General features: G+C 44.1%; 1 protein-coding gene across 1 annotated transcript in view; it reads right to left on the bottom strand.

Annotated features, from left to right (window-relative positions):
* LOC126298321 (uncharacterized) overlaps positions 1-18,898 on the bottom strand; it is an 897,137-nt gene that overhangs the window by 656,065 nt on the left and 222,174 nt on the right. The window contains exon 2 of the mRNA XM_049989619.1: positions 2,363-2,497. Within this exon, the coding sequence (XP_049845576.1) occupies positions 2,363-2,497 (135 nt within the window). The remainder of the gene's footprint in view (positions 1-2,362; positions 2,498-18,898) is intronic.

Raw genomic sequence — 18,898 nt, 5'->3', positions numbered from 1 at the left:
TCAGTTCCTAATCCATTACACATGGAAGCATTTCTATACGTCTTTCTTGCATCCACAGCGCCAGATTTGCAACTAGAGGCCAAAATTGGAACTAATTCTTTTCCAGCGTAAATCGGTTGCGCATTAACACATATGAATGTTAAACAGTATTCGCTGCCGTACTGTAATTACAGACCCACAATGGACCTCTGTAATTAACTGTTCTTTCATTATAACATCCCTATAGAATATTTGTGATGATACAGTGTGCTTTTAATGAGGCTGAATTGTGTATTTCTTTTACCAGTAATCGAATTGTATTTTATAGTATCTCATAATATGCTGATGTGACATACTTCGCGACGAGAAGAACAAAAAACAAAACGGAATATTGGAGTGAACTCACGGCACGAAATTTCGAAACTGTGTTCTTAGCCACTGCGCTACCCACTTGGTTTTATGATGCGCGAGTGGCCTGATGAAGTCGCGTCCAATGTTTGACCGTCATTTGCTAAAAAAATTGGTAAGTTTTGGCACCTAAATCGTTATTTTTCACCCTTTCTTTTCTTTCGCAATGCGAAGTTTCTACTGTTTCGGAGAGCGACCTCTGGCGGGAACCCTTTGCTAATGGATGCCCCACACAGGCCTCGTATTGTCGATAGAATGTTCCTTATTCGTGTCTGCACTGGTTGTATAATTTCCTTACCACTTCACGAGCCCACAACGTCAACATACAGCATTAATTCTCACTGTGACAAATGATTACAATGTTTTGACCCATCGGTGTATATCGTGAACGGTAAGGTCCAATTACGCTCACTAGTTGTTCGCCCAAAGCTACTTTTACACCTGATGGTTTCTTCCCATTACGAGAAACATTCTGAGATCTATATCGTAAGATCTCTCCCATCCGGTCACAAATCATAAAGCTTGACCAGTACTCCAAGAGGGAGCAGTTTCTTTACCAGGTGTCAGTTTAGAAATGTATGGAATCTCTTGCTGTCTTTATCTCATAGGTGAACAACGTGAACAGTCACAAGATTGGTGCTCGCGTATTCCATGTAAATCCTACATAGGTCTTATTCGATCTACAAAAAAGCAATAATACACCTGCATTAAAACGTGTATCCTAATTCTATGGGCCGACCTCAGTGATATATTCCTGTAGTTTTGCATATCAGTCCGTAGAATGATTTCTCTCCCGTTTTTTAACTTTTTGGGCTGGTCCATTGCACCAGTGACGCATGATAAATTGCCGTTAGAAGTGGGGCAGCGTCTTTTGTATAATCGAGATAGAGTTGTGCATGTATCACGTTATGCTCAGTCACCTTTCATATGACGTGCAACCGTAGCTGATCATTTGCTTCGAGATCACTTCCTTAATATTTGATATTAGTATTATGAGTTAAAGGAGTAACCTAGTACAATGTTCCTGAGTGAAACTGTTTCGGTAGGCGGAAATCAGTGTTTCTGTATCCTTTGGATCGTTCTGTGTTTTGATGCCGGTACGATAACTGAAGTACTGCATGCATGACATTGTTCGGTTCATTCGCTTTAATCGTCTTAGTATTTTTTGTCAGTCTCATAGGGAACATTTTGCTTTTGATTTCACTGAGTGCTTATTGCATTTTATTAGCACAGTGACACCGTTCTCTAGGGCAGTTAATTTTGACAGATTATCAGTCCTCCAAGAAGTTCGTAGTTTTCTACGCCTGTCTGGTCTTATCTCGTTTCACCTTTTTTGGTGCAAGTGCGCTAGTACAAGTGTTAAATCCTAGTTCTCTTGCAGCATTGGCACAGAATGACTCTTGAGTTCGGCTGAAGGACAAAGTGATTTAAAATATGCGCTGTGCTTGCCACAGTGTTCAACGACAACATGTAATTATTTTACTGAGTTCTATTAAGTGTTGTAGACTTCTTAATACAAATAAAATTATCTGGAATTAGTGACCAACAATACCCTAGGATGACTGAAAATCACAACTTTAAAGTTAATTCTTCCGTATTGCGCCGAGTTATTTATTTCCCGCCGCTGCCGGACCACTTCTCTGATATTAACTACTCACTGCTCAAAGTATAAGTCAACAGAGCAAAGATCAAACGTGGTGTTACAGAAACTACAGTGAAATGAAGTACAATTTACTGTCCTCGCCAATGAATCGGTATGTCTGAGAAAAAAATCGAGGCTAACGTGAAACAAATGTGCTGACACAGAAGCACTTAGGTTGAAAATAAATTGCTGTGGCCGATATACTGACAAGTTTAGAAAAATAAACCTATTTTTAGACTTCATTGAAACTAATTAATACAAAAACAGTCTGACATTAGTTAACTGAATTTTCTTTCAAAAAGAGTGCTTACGTTGAGAAAAGTGTCGACTTACCACCGCTAACTATCTTGAGACGATTCTCATCGTGTATGGATGTGCTGGTTTGTTGGCAGCAAAAGTGACATGGAGGATCGCCGTCTGGGTATCGTAAATCAGCCAAGTGTTCCACGCCAAGCTCCGGCTCGAGTTCTGAAACAACAACAAATCTCTCCTATAGCCATCATTCTCTCTCTCTCTCTCTCTCTCTCTCTCTCTCTCTCTCTCTGTGTGTGTGTGTGTGTGTGTGTGTGTGTGTGTGTGTGTGTGTGTGTGTGTGTGTGTGTGTTTGTGTGTGTGTGCTCGTGGGCGCGCGCGCGCGTGAGTGTGAGCTTATGTGTGAGTCTTATTCCAGATTTTCCAAGCGTATACACTTTGTATGATTTCCCCATAAATCAACAAAGTTTAAATTATTGAAAGTGACTCTTATTGAGGAGCAGACATCTTAATTGTCAACAACACTTTGCAATTGCGCTCCACTCTTTAAACAAATGAGCAACGAACAGATGAACATTATACAATTACAACAACATGTGAAAAGGCGGCAGAAGTGTAATGTCTTTCTGACAAAATATTTGCAACACGCATATAGCAGGTAAGAACGGCAATAACAAAAGAAATAAAAGTTTAATACGTTAAAAACAGGGGAAGCACGACTACAGCACAAAAACGACCATAAGTAATACACTAAATAATGAGATATAATATAGCAATGAAACGCAAAAAAAGGAAAAATAGAAAACGTTTCTTCGTTTCAAGATGTGAGGCAGTAAAATGCATGGTAGACAAAAGCTGCTAATACAAATAACTGATACTGTCATATGAGGTATATGAACAACTCCATCTAATTTCCTCAGCTTTATATGCAAAGAAATGTAAAGTTGTTTGCATGTAGAAAGGACTGACACACATCAAAAAAAGTTTTGCATCACCCCAGTTCCCAGAACTCCTGACGATAAACGTTGCCTGTGGATATTGTATCACAGACACGGTCCTCTGATTGTTCAGAAATGTCACTAAACCCGACCAAAGATGTAACCCAAAATGCATGAGCAGAGCCTATTAGGCGGAGGGAGTCTGACAGCCGATCATTTCAATCATTCACCCGGAAGAAGGTACACGGCTCGTGTTGTCTGTAGTTCAACCATGCTAGATGGTCAATACCGCGGTTCGATCGAGTCCGCACTGTTACTTTGTGTCAGGAAGGGCTTTCAACAAGGGAAGTGTCCAGGCGTCTCGGAGTGAAGCAAAGTGTCGTTGTTTGGACATGGAGGAGATACAGGAAATGTCAATGTCATGCCTCGATCAGGCCGCCTAAGCTAAGGGCTACTACTGCAGCGGATGACCGCTTCCTACGGATTACGGCTCAGATGAACCCTGACAGCAACGCCACCATGTTGAATATTGCTTTTAGTGCAGCCACAGGACGTCGTGTTACGACTCAAACTGTGCGCAGTAGGTTGCATGATGCGCAACTTCTCTTCCGACGTCCATGGCGAGGTCCATCTTTGCAAACACGACACCATCCAGCGCGGTACAGATGGGCGCAACCACATGCTGGATGGATCGCTCACGATTAGCATCACGTTCTCTTCACGGATGAGTGTCACATATGCCTTCAACCAGACAATCGTCGGAGACGTGTTTGGAGGCAACCCGGTCAGGCTGAACGCGTTAGACACACTGTCCAGCGAGTGCAACAAGGTGGAGGTTCCTTGCTGTATTGGGGTGGCATTATGGGGGCCGACGTACGCCGCTGGTTGTCATGGAAGGCGCCGTAACGGCTGTACGATACGTGAATGCCATCCTCCGACACATAGGTCAACCATATCAGCAGCATATTGGCGAGGCATTTGTCTTCTTGGACGACAAATCGCGCCCCCCTTCGTGCACATTTTGTGAATGACTTTCTTCAGGATAACGACAAAAAATGGTTCAAATGGCTCTGAACACTTTGGGACTTAACTTCTGAGGTCATCAGTCCCCTAGAACGTAGAAGTACTTAAACCTCACTAATTTAAGTACATCACACACATCAATGCCCGAGGCAAGATTCGAACCCGCGACCGTAGCGGTCGTGCAATTCCAGACTGGATAACGATATCGCTAGACTGGAGTGGCCAGTATGTTCTCCAGACATGAACCCTATCGAACATGCCTGGGATAGACTGAAAAGGGCTGTTTATGGACGACGTGACCCACCAACCACTATGAGAGACCTACTCCAAATAGTCGTTGAGGAGTGGGACAATCTGGAGCAACAATGCCCCAATGAAAATGTGGATAGTATGCCACGACGAATACAGGCATGCATCAATGCAAGAGGACGTGCTACTGGTTATTAGAGGTACCGGTATGTGTAGCAATCTGGACCACCACCTCTAAAGGTCTCGCTATATGGTGGTACAACATGCAGTGTGTGGTTTTCATGATCAGTAAAAATGGCGGAAATGATGTTTGTGCTGAGTTCTTTTCCAATTATCTATACAGGTTCCAGAACTATCGGAACCGAGGTGACTTTTTTTGATGTGTGTGTAATGAAGCGTCAAATTTTAACAGTAAAGAAGCAAAAAGGATCAAAAGCACGCTTCAGCATTTTTTTTTTTTTTTTTTGCGCAGTAATGAACTTAGTCTGCAACATCGTTCCATCAAATTTCGTGATTTTCCAATTTTTTATTCTTTTGCAATAGTATCAAGCAAATTACTGAATTCTGACGATATAATGGAAATTGCACGGAGTATATCTAAAACAGCTTAAAGATTCAGTTGATCCTAGGCGTAGCTCCTGTTTAGAGTACTTTTGTTCTCATATTACAAAGGTGCTTTATTGTATTTTGTTTTGCTCAAGAATAGCTCAGTCACGTTGCCAGAAAAAATCCGACGCTGGATACGGTAATGTACTCTGTCTGACAAAAACAGTGAATCATCCAGGATGGGAGGAGGAAACAGAACGAAACTTCACGTGCTGAAAGGGTGTTTGATGTTATTACATTGATTACAAAATCGAGTCACATTTGGAAAGAACTTGGCGGTATGAGACGGTTTCTCAATATGACGTTTCATCCTCTTTGAGCTCGATGCATGCACTGATTCGGTTGGAAAGGGCGTCATGAAGTCGTTGTTTATTTCCCGGAGGTTGCTTGTCCCGCAGCAATTATAACTGATCCTTCATATCCGGCATACTGGCTGTGGGACGGAGGTCAGGTCCCAGCTTTTCCCACACATGTTCTATCAGGGACAAACCTGGATATCTTGCCGACCAAGGCAGTTCATAGACGCACGTGCCATGTATAGATGAGCATGTTTCAGTTGAAACGTGGCATCACGCATGAGAATAACAGATAAGGACGTAGGATGTCCGTTACGTTTCGTTGTACTGTATGAGTTTCCTCAATCACTACCAACCGTAAGCTGAAGCCATACCCAATGGTTCCCTCACGATGACGCTAGGAGTAACATCGTTGCTTCACTCCAAAACGCTGGAAGAATGAGACCTCTTCCCAGCTCGCCACCATGCTCGCAGCCGATACTCATCTGGGGTAGTGAAGAACCGCGATTCATCTCTGAACACAACGCGATGCCGTTCATCAGCAGTCCATGGTTCCCAGTCACGGCATCCCGCCAAAGGCAGCCTTTTTGGTGGGGTGTTAATGGCAGTATACGCACGGGCAGTAATGCATAGGCAGCTGTTTCTTGTCTTCGACCAGTGCTGCAGGGTGACACATGATGTTTCAGAGGCCATTACTTGTTCTCTGATGGTGGATGCAGATGTGAAGAGATTACGACGTAGATAACTACGTACTCAGTGCACAATACAACGATCTTCCTTTGTGGGTGTCACGCGTGGTCGACCGTTATCTTGACGTCGAACACTTTCCCGCGCAGTCCAGCATCGGGCAAATGTAACATCGTAATGCCTCACAAATCTGGATTTACCCGATTCGATCAGCCGGCCAAATGGAGACCCAAAATGAGGCCCTTTCTAAATTCTGGCAGGTGCTGATAACGCTGTATCAGACGAATGCGCGGTATTTCCACGTTCTTCACAACGATCACTCAATAGCTGACGCTCTTTAAGCCTCTTGTATATCCTACCATGTCTTGTACAATGCTAAACGTGAACAACACGAATTCATGTGGTTGCCGTTCTACTTGTCACAGAGAGTAGCAACTCTAACTCTTTATATGCTCACCGATGTTGTGTACGTATGAGAAGTTATACTAAAATCCGAACAGTTTCTGGGTGCTTCACGTTGTCTATCATCCAGCGAATGTTTTTGGTCGTATTTCGTGTGTTGTTACTGTTGCTAGCCTGATTACACAGGTAGTTTTTTGTATGTAATGTTTTTGTGACGTTGTCCGTAACGTTTTCAGTTACGTCGCGTCAGTGTGGTATTACTGGTGAAGAGATTTTAAGTATGCTGAAGAACTCAGATATTCTGTGAGACAGTGACTTGGTGGATGCCAACGGCCTTGCAGCAGTGACCACACCGATTCCCGTCAGATCACCGAAGTTGAGTGCTGTCGGGCTGGTGACCGTCCAAGCCTGTCGAGTCCTGTTGCCAAGTGGGGTGCACCCAGCCCTTGTGAGGCCAATTGAAGAGCTACTTGACTGAGAACTAGCGGCTCCGGTCACGAAAACTGACAACGACCGCAAGTGCGGTGTGCTATCAACACGCCCCTCGATATCAGTTCAAAATGGTTCAAATGGCTCTGAGCACTATGGGACTCAACTGCTGTGGTCATCAGCTCCCTAGAACTTAGAACTACTTAAACCTAACTAACCTAAGGACATCACACACATCCATGCCCGAGGCAGGATTCGAACCTGCGACCGTAGCGGTGGCGCGATTCTAGACCGTAGCGCCTAGAACCGCTTGGCCACACCGGCCAGCCCTCGATATCAGTATCCAGTGACGTTCATCGGCAGAGGATGACAGGGTGGTCAGTCGGTACCGTTGGGCCTTACGGGGCCTGCTCTGACGGAGGTAAGTTTAAGTGACTTACAGGATTCGGATGGTGACTTTCTACCAGAGACAAGTGACGGTGAAAATAGAGACACTGTGGAGAAATTACTGTCAGTAAATGTCTTCCCATAACAGTCTCGGGAGCCATCTGGGGCAACAGTGATGATAGTAGACAGAGTTGAACGGAATGGAAAGTCGCGAACTCGCTGTCCTCGTGAAGAAAGGCTGGTTTCAATTTCCTGAATGAGAGAGGAAGCCTTCCAGCTTCTTTAATGAGTCGATGCCTCGTGCTACAAAAAACAGAAGCATGTGGTCGGAATGAAATTAGGAACACCACTTGGACTAAATCGTAGGAGGAACTGGAGACAATGGTTGGTATCACATACACCAGAGGTGCTGTTGGTGCTAAATGTGTTTCCTCGGATGATTTTTGGTCACGTTTTTCGGGCCCAAATTTTGTGAAGGATAAAATGACATGAGACAGATAATGCTAACGTATCAGATTCCTGCGCTTCAATGAAAAGCCTCTCGAGCTCAACCCATCGCTGCTGACACGTTAGTTTATATTTTTGAAATATGGAGACCATGGAAGAATGAAAAACATTACAACTGAAGAATAAATCGAAAAAAATCAAGGTGCAGGTCTACACCAAAAACTCGTGTCAAATAAGGATTCAGTTTGGGATAGCCGTAGACTTAATATCAAAGTACATTTGCAATACGTTGCCCATGCCTTATGTAGCAATTTCTAAAACAAGGAAAGAACGTGACAACAGAAAACTTTTTCTAAATCCTTGAACTTGCCAAGAAACTTCAACAGAAGGAAACGTCATTGGTGGGAACAGTGAACAAGATTTTCTGGGAATCAGTTACTCACTGAAGAAGAACAGTCCTGATTTACATTCCGCCGTAAACTGACAGTGTAGCAAGGGATTTTATTATTCTCAGCACACTATATCCTGAAGTAACAGTCGATGAGGAATGGCAGAAGAAAGCAGAAAATGCTGCCTTTTATAACGCCACGAAGTGCACTGTGGGCTTCGTTGATCAAATTATTCGTAAATATACAACTAAGATTGCTTAGAGGACATGACTGATGTATGTCTTCTAGAATATCCTAGAGAGGACAGCGGTAAGTCCGTAGATCATCTACACTCAAACAAACAAAAATAATGTGAAGGGGAAGGGGTTCTATCTTCTGCTGGTAAATGGAGTCACGAAAGAAAACAGATTGAACAAAGAAGTAGGTGTGGGACTCGACAAATGAAAAAATAAGTAGTAAGAAGTGACAAACTGCAAAGCAAACAAGGTCACCGACATCTGTAAGAAACGCAAAAATCCATCTGCAGACAAAGTATGTGAACACTGCATATGATCTGCTTAAAGTGTGGTTTCAATGCTTAAGAACAGGTGAAATCAAAGCTTTGTATCCAAAGCAGTAATTTAAGTGTTAAAACTTCAAGTTTAAGCTTTGACTGAAATTCTTACATCACATAAAAGTGCATGGAAAAGTATGGACTTTTAATGCAAATCTCACTAAGGGTATCACATTTTCTGCTGTTCTAGTGTTACGCCGAAATTCCTGTAAACTGCGCCTGATGTTAATGTGTAATAATTACGCTCAGAACGAAAATGAATAAAAGATAGCACAGAAAATACTAAAAATTCTAGTGTAGCATAAAACTAATCAAACTGTATCTTCTATAAGGCAATATTTCTCTGCAGTATATCAGAGAATCTTTCTTTTTACTACCGTACTTGAGCCACGCCATCACGGATACCTCGTAACTACTGGGTCGTTGAGAACGAGCACTGGTGGCTTTCATTGCTGAGTCTCATAGGTCCTTCATTGATTAACAGGGATGGGACAAATCTGATTTCACACCGGCGAAGTCGTAAAAGACAACGGTCCAAGGACGAACAGAATTGCAAGTTTCTGAAACATTGTGTGCAGTTCTGTGCAGGACGCACAAATACTCGTACTTCTACAATAGACTGGATTCTAGTACGTTTTGCGACAAGAAATATTTTAATTTATCCATTCATTAGACTAATGCTTTCATTCGATTCGATTCCATTAATCAACAATACACTTATTAATCAGTCTGATATGAAAATGACAGAGCGGACTGGTGAGTTTGTTACAAAGGCTTCATACTCATTTACAAATTAAGGTCTTGTTGTGTAAGCAGTAAATTCACGTAAGAATCATAACTCACTTTCTGCTTTCTTTGAGTTTTGCGTCCATAAACGTAAAAACTTAATCGGATGTTTCCAATGGTATGTGCTGTCATACAATGGTGTAACACAGTTGTCAAATATAAAGCTACGAACTAATAATCGAATTAATTACTCTGTTGGTAACAGTGTGAAAAAAATTGCAAATCGTCTGAAAGAAAGCATTTCGGAAGGATAGCGCTTCGAACCTCAGTACAGCCATGCAGATTGATGTTTCCCGTGCCTTATCTGAATAACTTAAGGCAAGTGCAGGTATGGTTTATTGAAAAGGACACAGCCGATTTACTTCCCCGTGATTCACCAATCGGAGCCTGTTCTCCGTCTCTAACGAACTCGATTACGGAACGTTAAACCCTGGTTTACCTCCCTTCTTATCTTGAACAAAGTGCTATCAGCGCCACGATCGGGCGCTGACGGAGTTTTCGGTAAGGCCCCGTTGAGACGGGTGCCGTTAGGGAAAATTTTTGTTCGCAAAACAGAATGCTCAGGAATCTGTCGCGATATTCCCCAAACGCCACCTGAGTTCTTCATGTGACCAGAATTCGAGTACGCCTATCTTCGAGTCGAGCACCACTGCACTAGTGTTCATTAGCGACCTCGGCTACAGAAGCCGGCTCATGTTTATAATAGCTGATGTTTTTGATAGCTTCTTGTATCAACATACTTGTCGCTGTGTACGTCTGTGAAATATAAGCCTCTCCACATAAAGAATTGCTTTGACGTCGATGTTCTTAAGCGTATACGTAAAAAAAATTGTATTTTTGGCAAACAGTGAACATCACGATGGCATCACAACTTCAACCTTTAACTAACTACTGTATTAAGTAACACTATAGAGGTTACGATTTCAATCTTAAGTTTCGGTTCAGATTGTCGGTACACGAAAAAATCTAAGAAACCAAGGACTAGTGCAGCAGACCCATTTAACTTTTGAAGTCGTGACAGTTCTTATTCACCCATACGACTGGAAGCGGTTTTTGTCAACTTCAGACATTATTGGAGTTCATGTAACGTGAGTCTGTCTACCCTCTGAACACAGCCATTGAGACTACCACACATCAAGATCATTCACAACACATTCGTCTAACTATAAAGAATTTTATCGTCACATTTGAAAAGCATTTTCTCTAACTAATTAGTTTTACGGCTGTTATAGAAAGTCGCTGTAATGTAAGCTGTAAAACGAAGTTATACAGTTATGTTATCTGTACTTGAAAAATTTGCCTCAAACCCAAAAGACGTTTAGTAAACTACTTCTCAGTTTAGAACATGGATAAAATATTGTTACAATGAGACTTCGTAAAGTTAAGAAAACCTCTGATCGCAAAAAGAATCGTTTTTGCACGACCTCGTCCTACTGTTATTAGTCAAAAATTTCGAGTACATTATTGCTGCAACAATTTTATTCAGAGAGTTAAATTTCTGCTGTGAGACTAACTTTACGGAGTAGTCGTGTTGCACTAGAGACTCATAAAGATCAAAAATTTTCCACGGCACAAGTCAGTGCTCTTTACAACAGTTTTATTTCGAAATAGAAATATCATCATGTCGTGTAGGGGCAGCGGAACATCACAGAGCTAAAGGCAGAACGAATGGCGTTTACGTGTTCTCCTCTCTCCTAGCATCCGCTGCTTACAAATGTGAGTGGGGAATATATGGCACCATAAACAGTTTATTTACAGTGCTTCGTTCCCTCGGTGTTTTTCAAAGTCTCTCATGATGAGTAAAACATACAACTTTGGAGGTACGCTGAAAGATTCACATTAAGAAAATAAAATATATTCGTTGTAGACAGTTTCTTCTGGAACTTAAATTATTATAATTTATTTAATGCAGGCAATATCTTTCCCACCCCCATTTCTGCGCGTTTCGGGTGTATACCACACCGAAGAGCTAGGCATAGTTCCCACAACTAACAGGCGTTACTCACCCGTGGTAAGACTGAAACAGAGCTCATTTATGAAAAATGGTTCAAATGGGTTTGAGCACTATGGGACTTAACATCTGAGGTCATCAGTCCCATGGAACTTAGAACTATTTAAACCTAACTAACCTAAGGACGTCACACACATCCACGCCCGAGGCAGGATTCGAACCAGCGACTGCAGCGGTAGCGCGGTTCCAGACTGAAGCGCCTAGAACCGCTCGGCCACTGCAGCAGGCACTCATTTATACATACAATAACTGCTCTTCATACAAGCAAATATAGTGAAAGTTAATCCATTAAATTTCGGGCCTGCAGCCGCGCAAATAAAATTTCTTCTACTGATATTTTGGCCGCGTATCGTCCAGCCATCTTCAGAGCGAGTCACAGTCTTGTGACTCGTTTGAAGATGGCTGGACGATACGCGGCCGAAATATCAGTAGAACAAATTTTATTTGCACGGTTGCATGCCCGAAATTTAATGGATTATTCATTACGCCGCGAGAAGTTGAAAATGCACATAATGAAAGATATTTTCATTAACTTTAATTGTGAAACTATACGCCCCTTGTAGCTGAGTGTTCAGCGCGACGGAATGTCATACCTAATGGCCCGGGTTCGATTCCCAGCTGGGTCGGAGATTTTCCCCGCCCATGGACTGGATGTTGTGTTTTCCTTATAATCATCATTTTATCCCCATCGACACGCAAGTCGCCGAAGTGGCGTCAACTCGAAAGACTTGCACCAGGCGAACGGTCTACCCGACGGGAGGCCCTAGCCACACTGCATTTCCATTCGGCAAAAGGAAAAGTGGACGCATTCAAGATTTTGAAGAAAGCGGGACGTCTTTACGATAAAAAAGGAACGAAAAAGTTCTGTTTGCCTACGAGAAACGTGTCTGGCGAAATATTAGAGATGTAGATAGTCTCGAAAAGAGGACACTTATGTGATTCAGTAGATACTAAATTACTTTCCCGGTGTAGGTGGAAGCGAAAGCTGAAGGTTCTCTTTCCGATTATTTAAATCACAGTATACTAGTAATGAAAATACAATGAACCCATTTCAATATTTGTCTAAGGCGCTTCTGGTCCCGGTGGAGGTTCGAGTACTCCCTGGGGCATAGGTGTGTGTGTTTGTCCTTAGGATAATTTAGGTTAAGTAGTGTGTAAGCTTAGGGACTGATGACCTTAGCAGTTACGTCCCATAAGATTTCACACATATTTGAACATTTCAATATTTCAACATGAAATATCCCAAATTATAACTTTTTTTAAATTTTTCATCCAATGCCTCACAGGAATGAGACGAATATTTGCAGCATATTGTTTACTGTCAACATTGTGACGGTCTCTTTGTAAACTAACAAAAGCAGCCACATTGTGCTTGCATGTGATCTCATGTCAGGCAACTAAGTTCAAGTTTCCCCAGTAATTTATAATCTACGTCGCTCTATAATTTGATCTGCTTGCAGGGCTATTACAGCGGAAGGTTGCTTATAAGGAAAAGAAATTTAAGTTCTGTCTTGTTAAAACTAAACGTTTCGAAACATGCTTTGGCTTAATGAGAGGGGATTTTTCATGGGAATTCTTACATCGTTCAGAATGGTTTACAGAAAAGCGATTGATGCAACTGCTATCAACCATCTGTGAACACACCATAAATAAACTAATTTGGATAAATAGACCGAAGTACACTGTGTAATCAACACAAAGCATCGGTAACTGCCTGTCGAATCTCTGGAACAGTTCGGAAGCGAATGCCACGAAGTGGTTCCTTCATCTTCGGGACCAACTCAAAATCCCAAGGACTTAAAATGGTTCAAATGGCTCTGAACACTATGGGACATAACAGCTATGGTCAACAGTCCCCTATAACTTAGAACTACTTAAACCTAACTAACCTAAGGACATCACACAACACCCAGTCATCACGAGGCAGAGAAAACCCCTGATCCCGCCAGGAATCGAACCGGAAACCTGGGTGTGGGAAGCGAGAACGATACCGCACGACCACGAGCTGCGGACCCCAAGGACTTAAGTCTGGGGAGTATGGTGGACGGTACAGTACTTCCCAGTCTCTTGGACCGAACAGCGCAGCCTGCGTATTGTCGTGTAAAATGATGAGTGGGTTGCGCAGAAAGTGTCGCCGCTGCTTTAAGAAAGCTGGTCGCAGGTGATGCTCTAAAAACGAACAGTAATACTGTGCATTGACGGTCTGCCGTGGAAGAATGTAATGCGTTAGGATAACGCCATCATAGTCGTAAATGAGAATCACCGTAACTTCAGACCACTCTATTAGCACCATCAACAGAACAGGCTCTGGTAACAGTATACTACGCCTGCCACATCGCTGGCGACTAGTTAGGACAGTAACGGGTGCAAACATCTAACACTTTTGTACACTCCTGGAAATGGAAAAAAGAACACATTGACACCGGTGTGTCAGACCCACCATACTTGCTCCGGACACTGCAAGACGGCTGTACAAGCAATGATCACACGCACGGCACAGCGGAAACACCAGGAACCGCGGTGTTGGCCGTCGAATGGCGCTAGCTGCGCAGCATTAGTGCACCGCCGCCGTCAGTGTCAGCCAGTTTGCCGTGGCATACGGAGCTCCATCGCAGTCTTTAACACTGGTAGCATGCCGCGACAGCATGGACGTGAACCGTATGTGCAGTTGACGGACTTTGAGCGAGGGCGTATAGTGGGCATGCGGGAGGCCGGGTGGACGTACCGCCGAATTGCTCAACACGTGGGGCGTGAGGTCTCCACAGTACATCGATGTTGTCGCCAGTGGTCGGCGGAAGGTGCACGTGCCCGTCGACCTGGGACCGGACCGCAGCGACGCACGAATGCACGCCAAGACCGTAGGATCCTACGCAGTGCCGTAGAGGACCGCATCGCCACTTCCCAGCAAATTAGGGACACTGTTGCTCCTGGGGTATCGGCGAGGACCATTCGCAACCGTTTCCATGAAGCTGGGCTACGGTCCCGCACACCGCACACCGCACTTCAGCTCACGCCCCAACATCGTGCAGCCCAGCTCCAGTGGTGTCGCGACAGGCGTGAATGGAGGGACGAATGGAGACGTGTCGTCTTCAGCGATGAGAGTCGCTTCTGCCTTGGTGCCAATGATGGTCGTATGCGTGTTTGGCGCCGTGCAGGTGAGCGCCACAATCAGGACTGCATACGACCGAGGCACACAGGGCCAACGCCCGGCATCATGGTGTGGGGAGCGATCTCCTACACTGGCCGTACACCTCTGGTGATTGTCGAGGGGACACTGAATAGTGCACGGTACATCCAAACCGTCATCGAACCCATCGTTCTACCATACCTAGACCGGGAAGGGAACTTGCTGTTCCAACAGGACAATGCACGTCCGCATGTATCCCGTGCCACCCAACGTGCTCTAGAAGGTGTAAGTCAACTAGCCTGGCCAGCAAGATCTCCGGATCTGTCCCCCATTGAGCATGTTTGGGACTGGATGAAGCGTCGTCTCACGCGGTCTGCACGTCCAGCACGAACGCTGGTCCAACTGAGGCGCCAGGTGGAAATGGCATGGCAAGCCGTTCCACAGGACTACATTCAGCATCTCTACGATCGTCTCCATGGGAGAATAGCAGCCTGCATTGCCGCGAAAGGTGGATATACACTGTACTAGTGCCGACATTGTGCATGCTCAGTTGCCTGTGTCTATGTGCCTGTGGTTCTGTCAGTGTGATCATGTGATGTATCTGACCCCAGGAATGTGTCAATAAAGTTTCCCCTTCCTGGGACAATGAATTCACGGTGTTCTTATTTCAATTTCCAGGAGTGTAATTTCTCTTATCTTATCTTGGGGGTCCTTACGCGAAATGTTCTGCCGTCAGGTTCACATGCCGTTTTTCTAAATTTTCTCAATAGTGCTCCTCGGAAAGAACGTTGGCTTCCCTCCTGGTATCCCTATTTGAGTTCCCGAAGAATCTCCGTAAGACTTGCGTGTTGTTCGAACCTAGCAGCCCACCTCTGAACTGCTTTGATGTCTGCCTTCAATCCGACCTGGTGTGGAACCCAGACAGTCGAGCAGTACTCAAGAATAAGTCGCACTAGGTTTCTATATGCGGTCTCCTTGACCTATGAACCATACTTTCCCAAAATTCTCCCGATAAACGGAAGTCGAGCATTCACCTTCCTTACCACTAACCTGACATGCTCATTCAATTTCATATCACTTTGCACCGGTACGCCCACATGTTTAAACGATGTAACTGTGTCAAGCAGGACACTATGAATGCTGCATCCAAACATTACGGCCGGGCAGGGTGGACGAGCTTTTCTAGGCGCTTCAGTCTGGAACCGCCCGACCGCTACGGTCGCAGGTTCGATCCTGCCTCGGGTATGGATGTGTGTGATGTCCTTAGGTTAGTTAGGTTTAAGTAGTTCCAAGTTCTAGGGAATTTATGACCTCAGAAGTTAATTACCATAGTGCTCAGAGCTATTTATCCAAACATTAAGGGTTTGTTTTTCCTATCCATCCGCATGAATTTATATTTTTCTACGTTAAGAGCTAGAGGCAATTCATCACCCCAACTAGAAATTTTTTTAGTCATCTTGTATCCTTCTACACCACAACATTATCAGCAAACAACCGCAGATTGCCGCGCATGCTTTCCGCCAGATCACTTATGCATATAGAAAATAAGAGCAGTCCTATCACACTTCCCTAGCGGCTCATGAGGATACACATGTCTCTGATGAACACTCGTCGTCAAGGACAACGTATTGGGTTTTGTTACCTAACAAGTCCTCGAGCCACTCACATTTATGGCAACCTATCCCATATCCTCGTACCTTCATTAACAGTCTGTAGTGGGGCACCGTGTTAAATGCTTTTTGGAAATCTAGAAATATGGAATCCGCCTGTTGTCCTTTTTCCATAATTTGCAGGATACCAGCGAGAAAACGGCAACCTGAGTTTCGCACGAGCGATGCTTACTAAAGCCGTGCGCTAATGAAGCTGACAGACAACTTGATGTGAACAAAATTATATTTCCACTTTTGAGATAATATTGAGTAATTCCATGCAAAAAATATCGTATAGACGCCGCGTAAATGTTACACCCACAACTAATTTTGACTGGTAGAATAAAATATACCATCTACTCAGTTATTTAATACAAATAGAAAGAAATATCATAACAAAAAGATAATCCATTTCACTACGTTATACATTGCATAGATGGCTAAGACTATGAAGAACACAGACTTCTAATTGCGAGGATACAAATTTTACATCTACTTATAGCTATACTAATAATCACGTTACGTGTTATCAAATACGTACTCTAAAGTAGTATTTTTGCCCTTTTTTTTTTACATAGAACAACTTCCTCACTAAACTTATGAGGTAATGAACACTGGAGCCTCATGCAGATATGGCATGGGTTCAATTTGGCTTGATTCCCGCAGAGCGTCGCGTTATCGCAATGCCAGAGTCGTGACTTGGCAGGCTGAAGGAAGGGAAGGAGATTAGAGTCTAACGTCCAGTCCACGGTGCGATCATTAGAGACGGAGTACAAGCACGAATTACAAAAGAATGGGGAAATAAATCATCACGCCGTTCTCATGGGAAACATCCCGGCATTTTCCTGGGGCGATTTAGGGACAATCACGGAATTGATGGCCAGACGTGGATTGGAACTACCGTGCTCCTGAACTCGAGTCCATTGTGCCAACCACTGCGCCACCTCTTTCGGTTAGGCAGATTGAGTGAACTAAATGCTGAATGTGTAGACTGCAGAATGCGACGATCGCAATGTCAAGTCACATTAATGTGACCACCTGTTAGAAGCATGAATAACCAACCACCTTTTGTAGCGCTGCCCGCTGCGAGACGTACAGGAACGGAGTTCTGAAAGGAAACAACAAGAATGTGGGTTTAAATCCGGAGGGTGGTAGCCAGTGGGGTACGGTAAGCTCATCCTGGCGCTCTTCGAACGACACACGTACGCTGCGAGATGTATGCAGAGGTGGACAATGTCCCCAAGGGTAGATGCACACCTTTGTTCATTCATTGCGCCTTTCAGTACCCAGGGAATGCCTTCAGAATGAACAGACGCCCCTCATTCATATAACTGATTTTCCTGTATTGGCAGTGAATCCACCACTTTCAGTGCGGATGCACAATTACGTTTGGTCTTATGCGGGAATCTCAAAGTAGCGAGCAGTGCCCGGGTGGCGCACTGGTTAACGCAACTGGCTTTTGAGGGCGAGATTCCAGGTTCCAGTCCCGGTTCGAGACATTTTTCTCCTGTCGTCGCTTATTCCGCCCAAAGTCCCAAAGCACCTGACATCAACAGTTTCTTCCCTTTGCTTTCACCCCCCTCACCCTCCACCTACAATTCACGTAATATCTACAGATTCCGCTCCTTGTCTCTTCTTTCAGATATGGCCGAAAGAACAGACACCACGCAGGCAGTCAGTTGCGATTTCTAACAGAAAGAAGTTTCTGCTGCTAGGTAGTTCGCATGGCAGAGGTGTGGGCCAGCAGTTACTGAAAGTGTTGAGGAGTGAGTAACAGGTAACCAGCATTGTGAAGCCCAGAGAAGGGTTGGCTCAGGTTACTGGTAACATTGGAGAGTTATGTAGAAAGTTTACAAAAGAGGATCAGGGAGCAGGGAATAGTCTTGATAGGAACGGGGAGTATGGTATAGGTGGTGACCTGGTAAAGATAGCTACTCAAGCTGGTGACACCAATGTGCATTTCGTGCAATTGTTTCAGCGTCATGATTGGCATCATCTTAAGGCTGCTGTTAGGCGTGTTAACAAGGGGTTGAAGAAGGCACTGATGGCGGAGGGCATGGCTCACATTGCAATGGTGCCAGTTTATCAATAGATCGGGTTTCACTAGGCATGGCCTTCACTTCAGTAGGTATGGGAAGAGGAGACTGGCAAAGCTTATAAGTGACAGTGTAGTGGGCGGTGGAAGAATCACTCATGGAAAAATTCCTGTAGTAGCTGGTGTTAGAGTTGCTTCTTTTTTAGACTGAAGTCAGCTCATAGGTATTCCTGCTTAAAGGAAGTTTCCCTAGCAAAGGAATCACTGTCACAGGAGGTCAAGTATCCAAGTAGAGAAGGAATAAGCATATTTCATCAAAATATAAGAGGTATTAGAGATAAAGTTTGTGAACTGCTTACAGATGTTGACTCTGGCATTTAGTTAAAAACCTCCCACCGTTGGCGATCACACACCCCGCGAACGCCTGCAACGAGATGAGTCGTTCCCGCGAGTTCCCAGTTTGCTGGAAACATGCGGAAGTGGTCGCGATACAGAAACCAGGGAATGACCCTCTATTCCCGCAGCATTACAGGTCGATTAGCCTCTTGCCAATTCTCAACAAGATCTACGAGCGCTTCCTGCTAATACCCGTACAGGAACATA

The sequence above is a fragment of the Schistocerca gregaria genome, chromosome X, assembly GCF_023897955.1.
Source record: "Schistocerca gregaria isolate iqSchGreg1 chromosome X, iqSchGreg1.2, whole genome shotgun sequence".
NCBI classification, from domain to species: domain Eukaryota; kingdom Metazoa; phylum Arthropoda; class Insecta; order Orthoptera; family Acrididae; genus Schistocerca; species Schistocerca gregaria.
The sequence above is the reverse complement of the archived record's forward strand: the minus strand, read 5'-3'. Positions and strand labels throughout refer to the sequence as shown.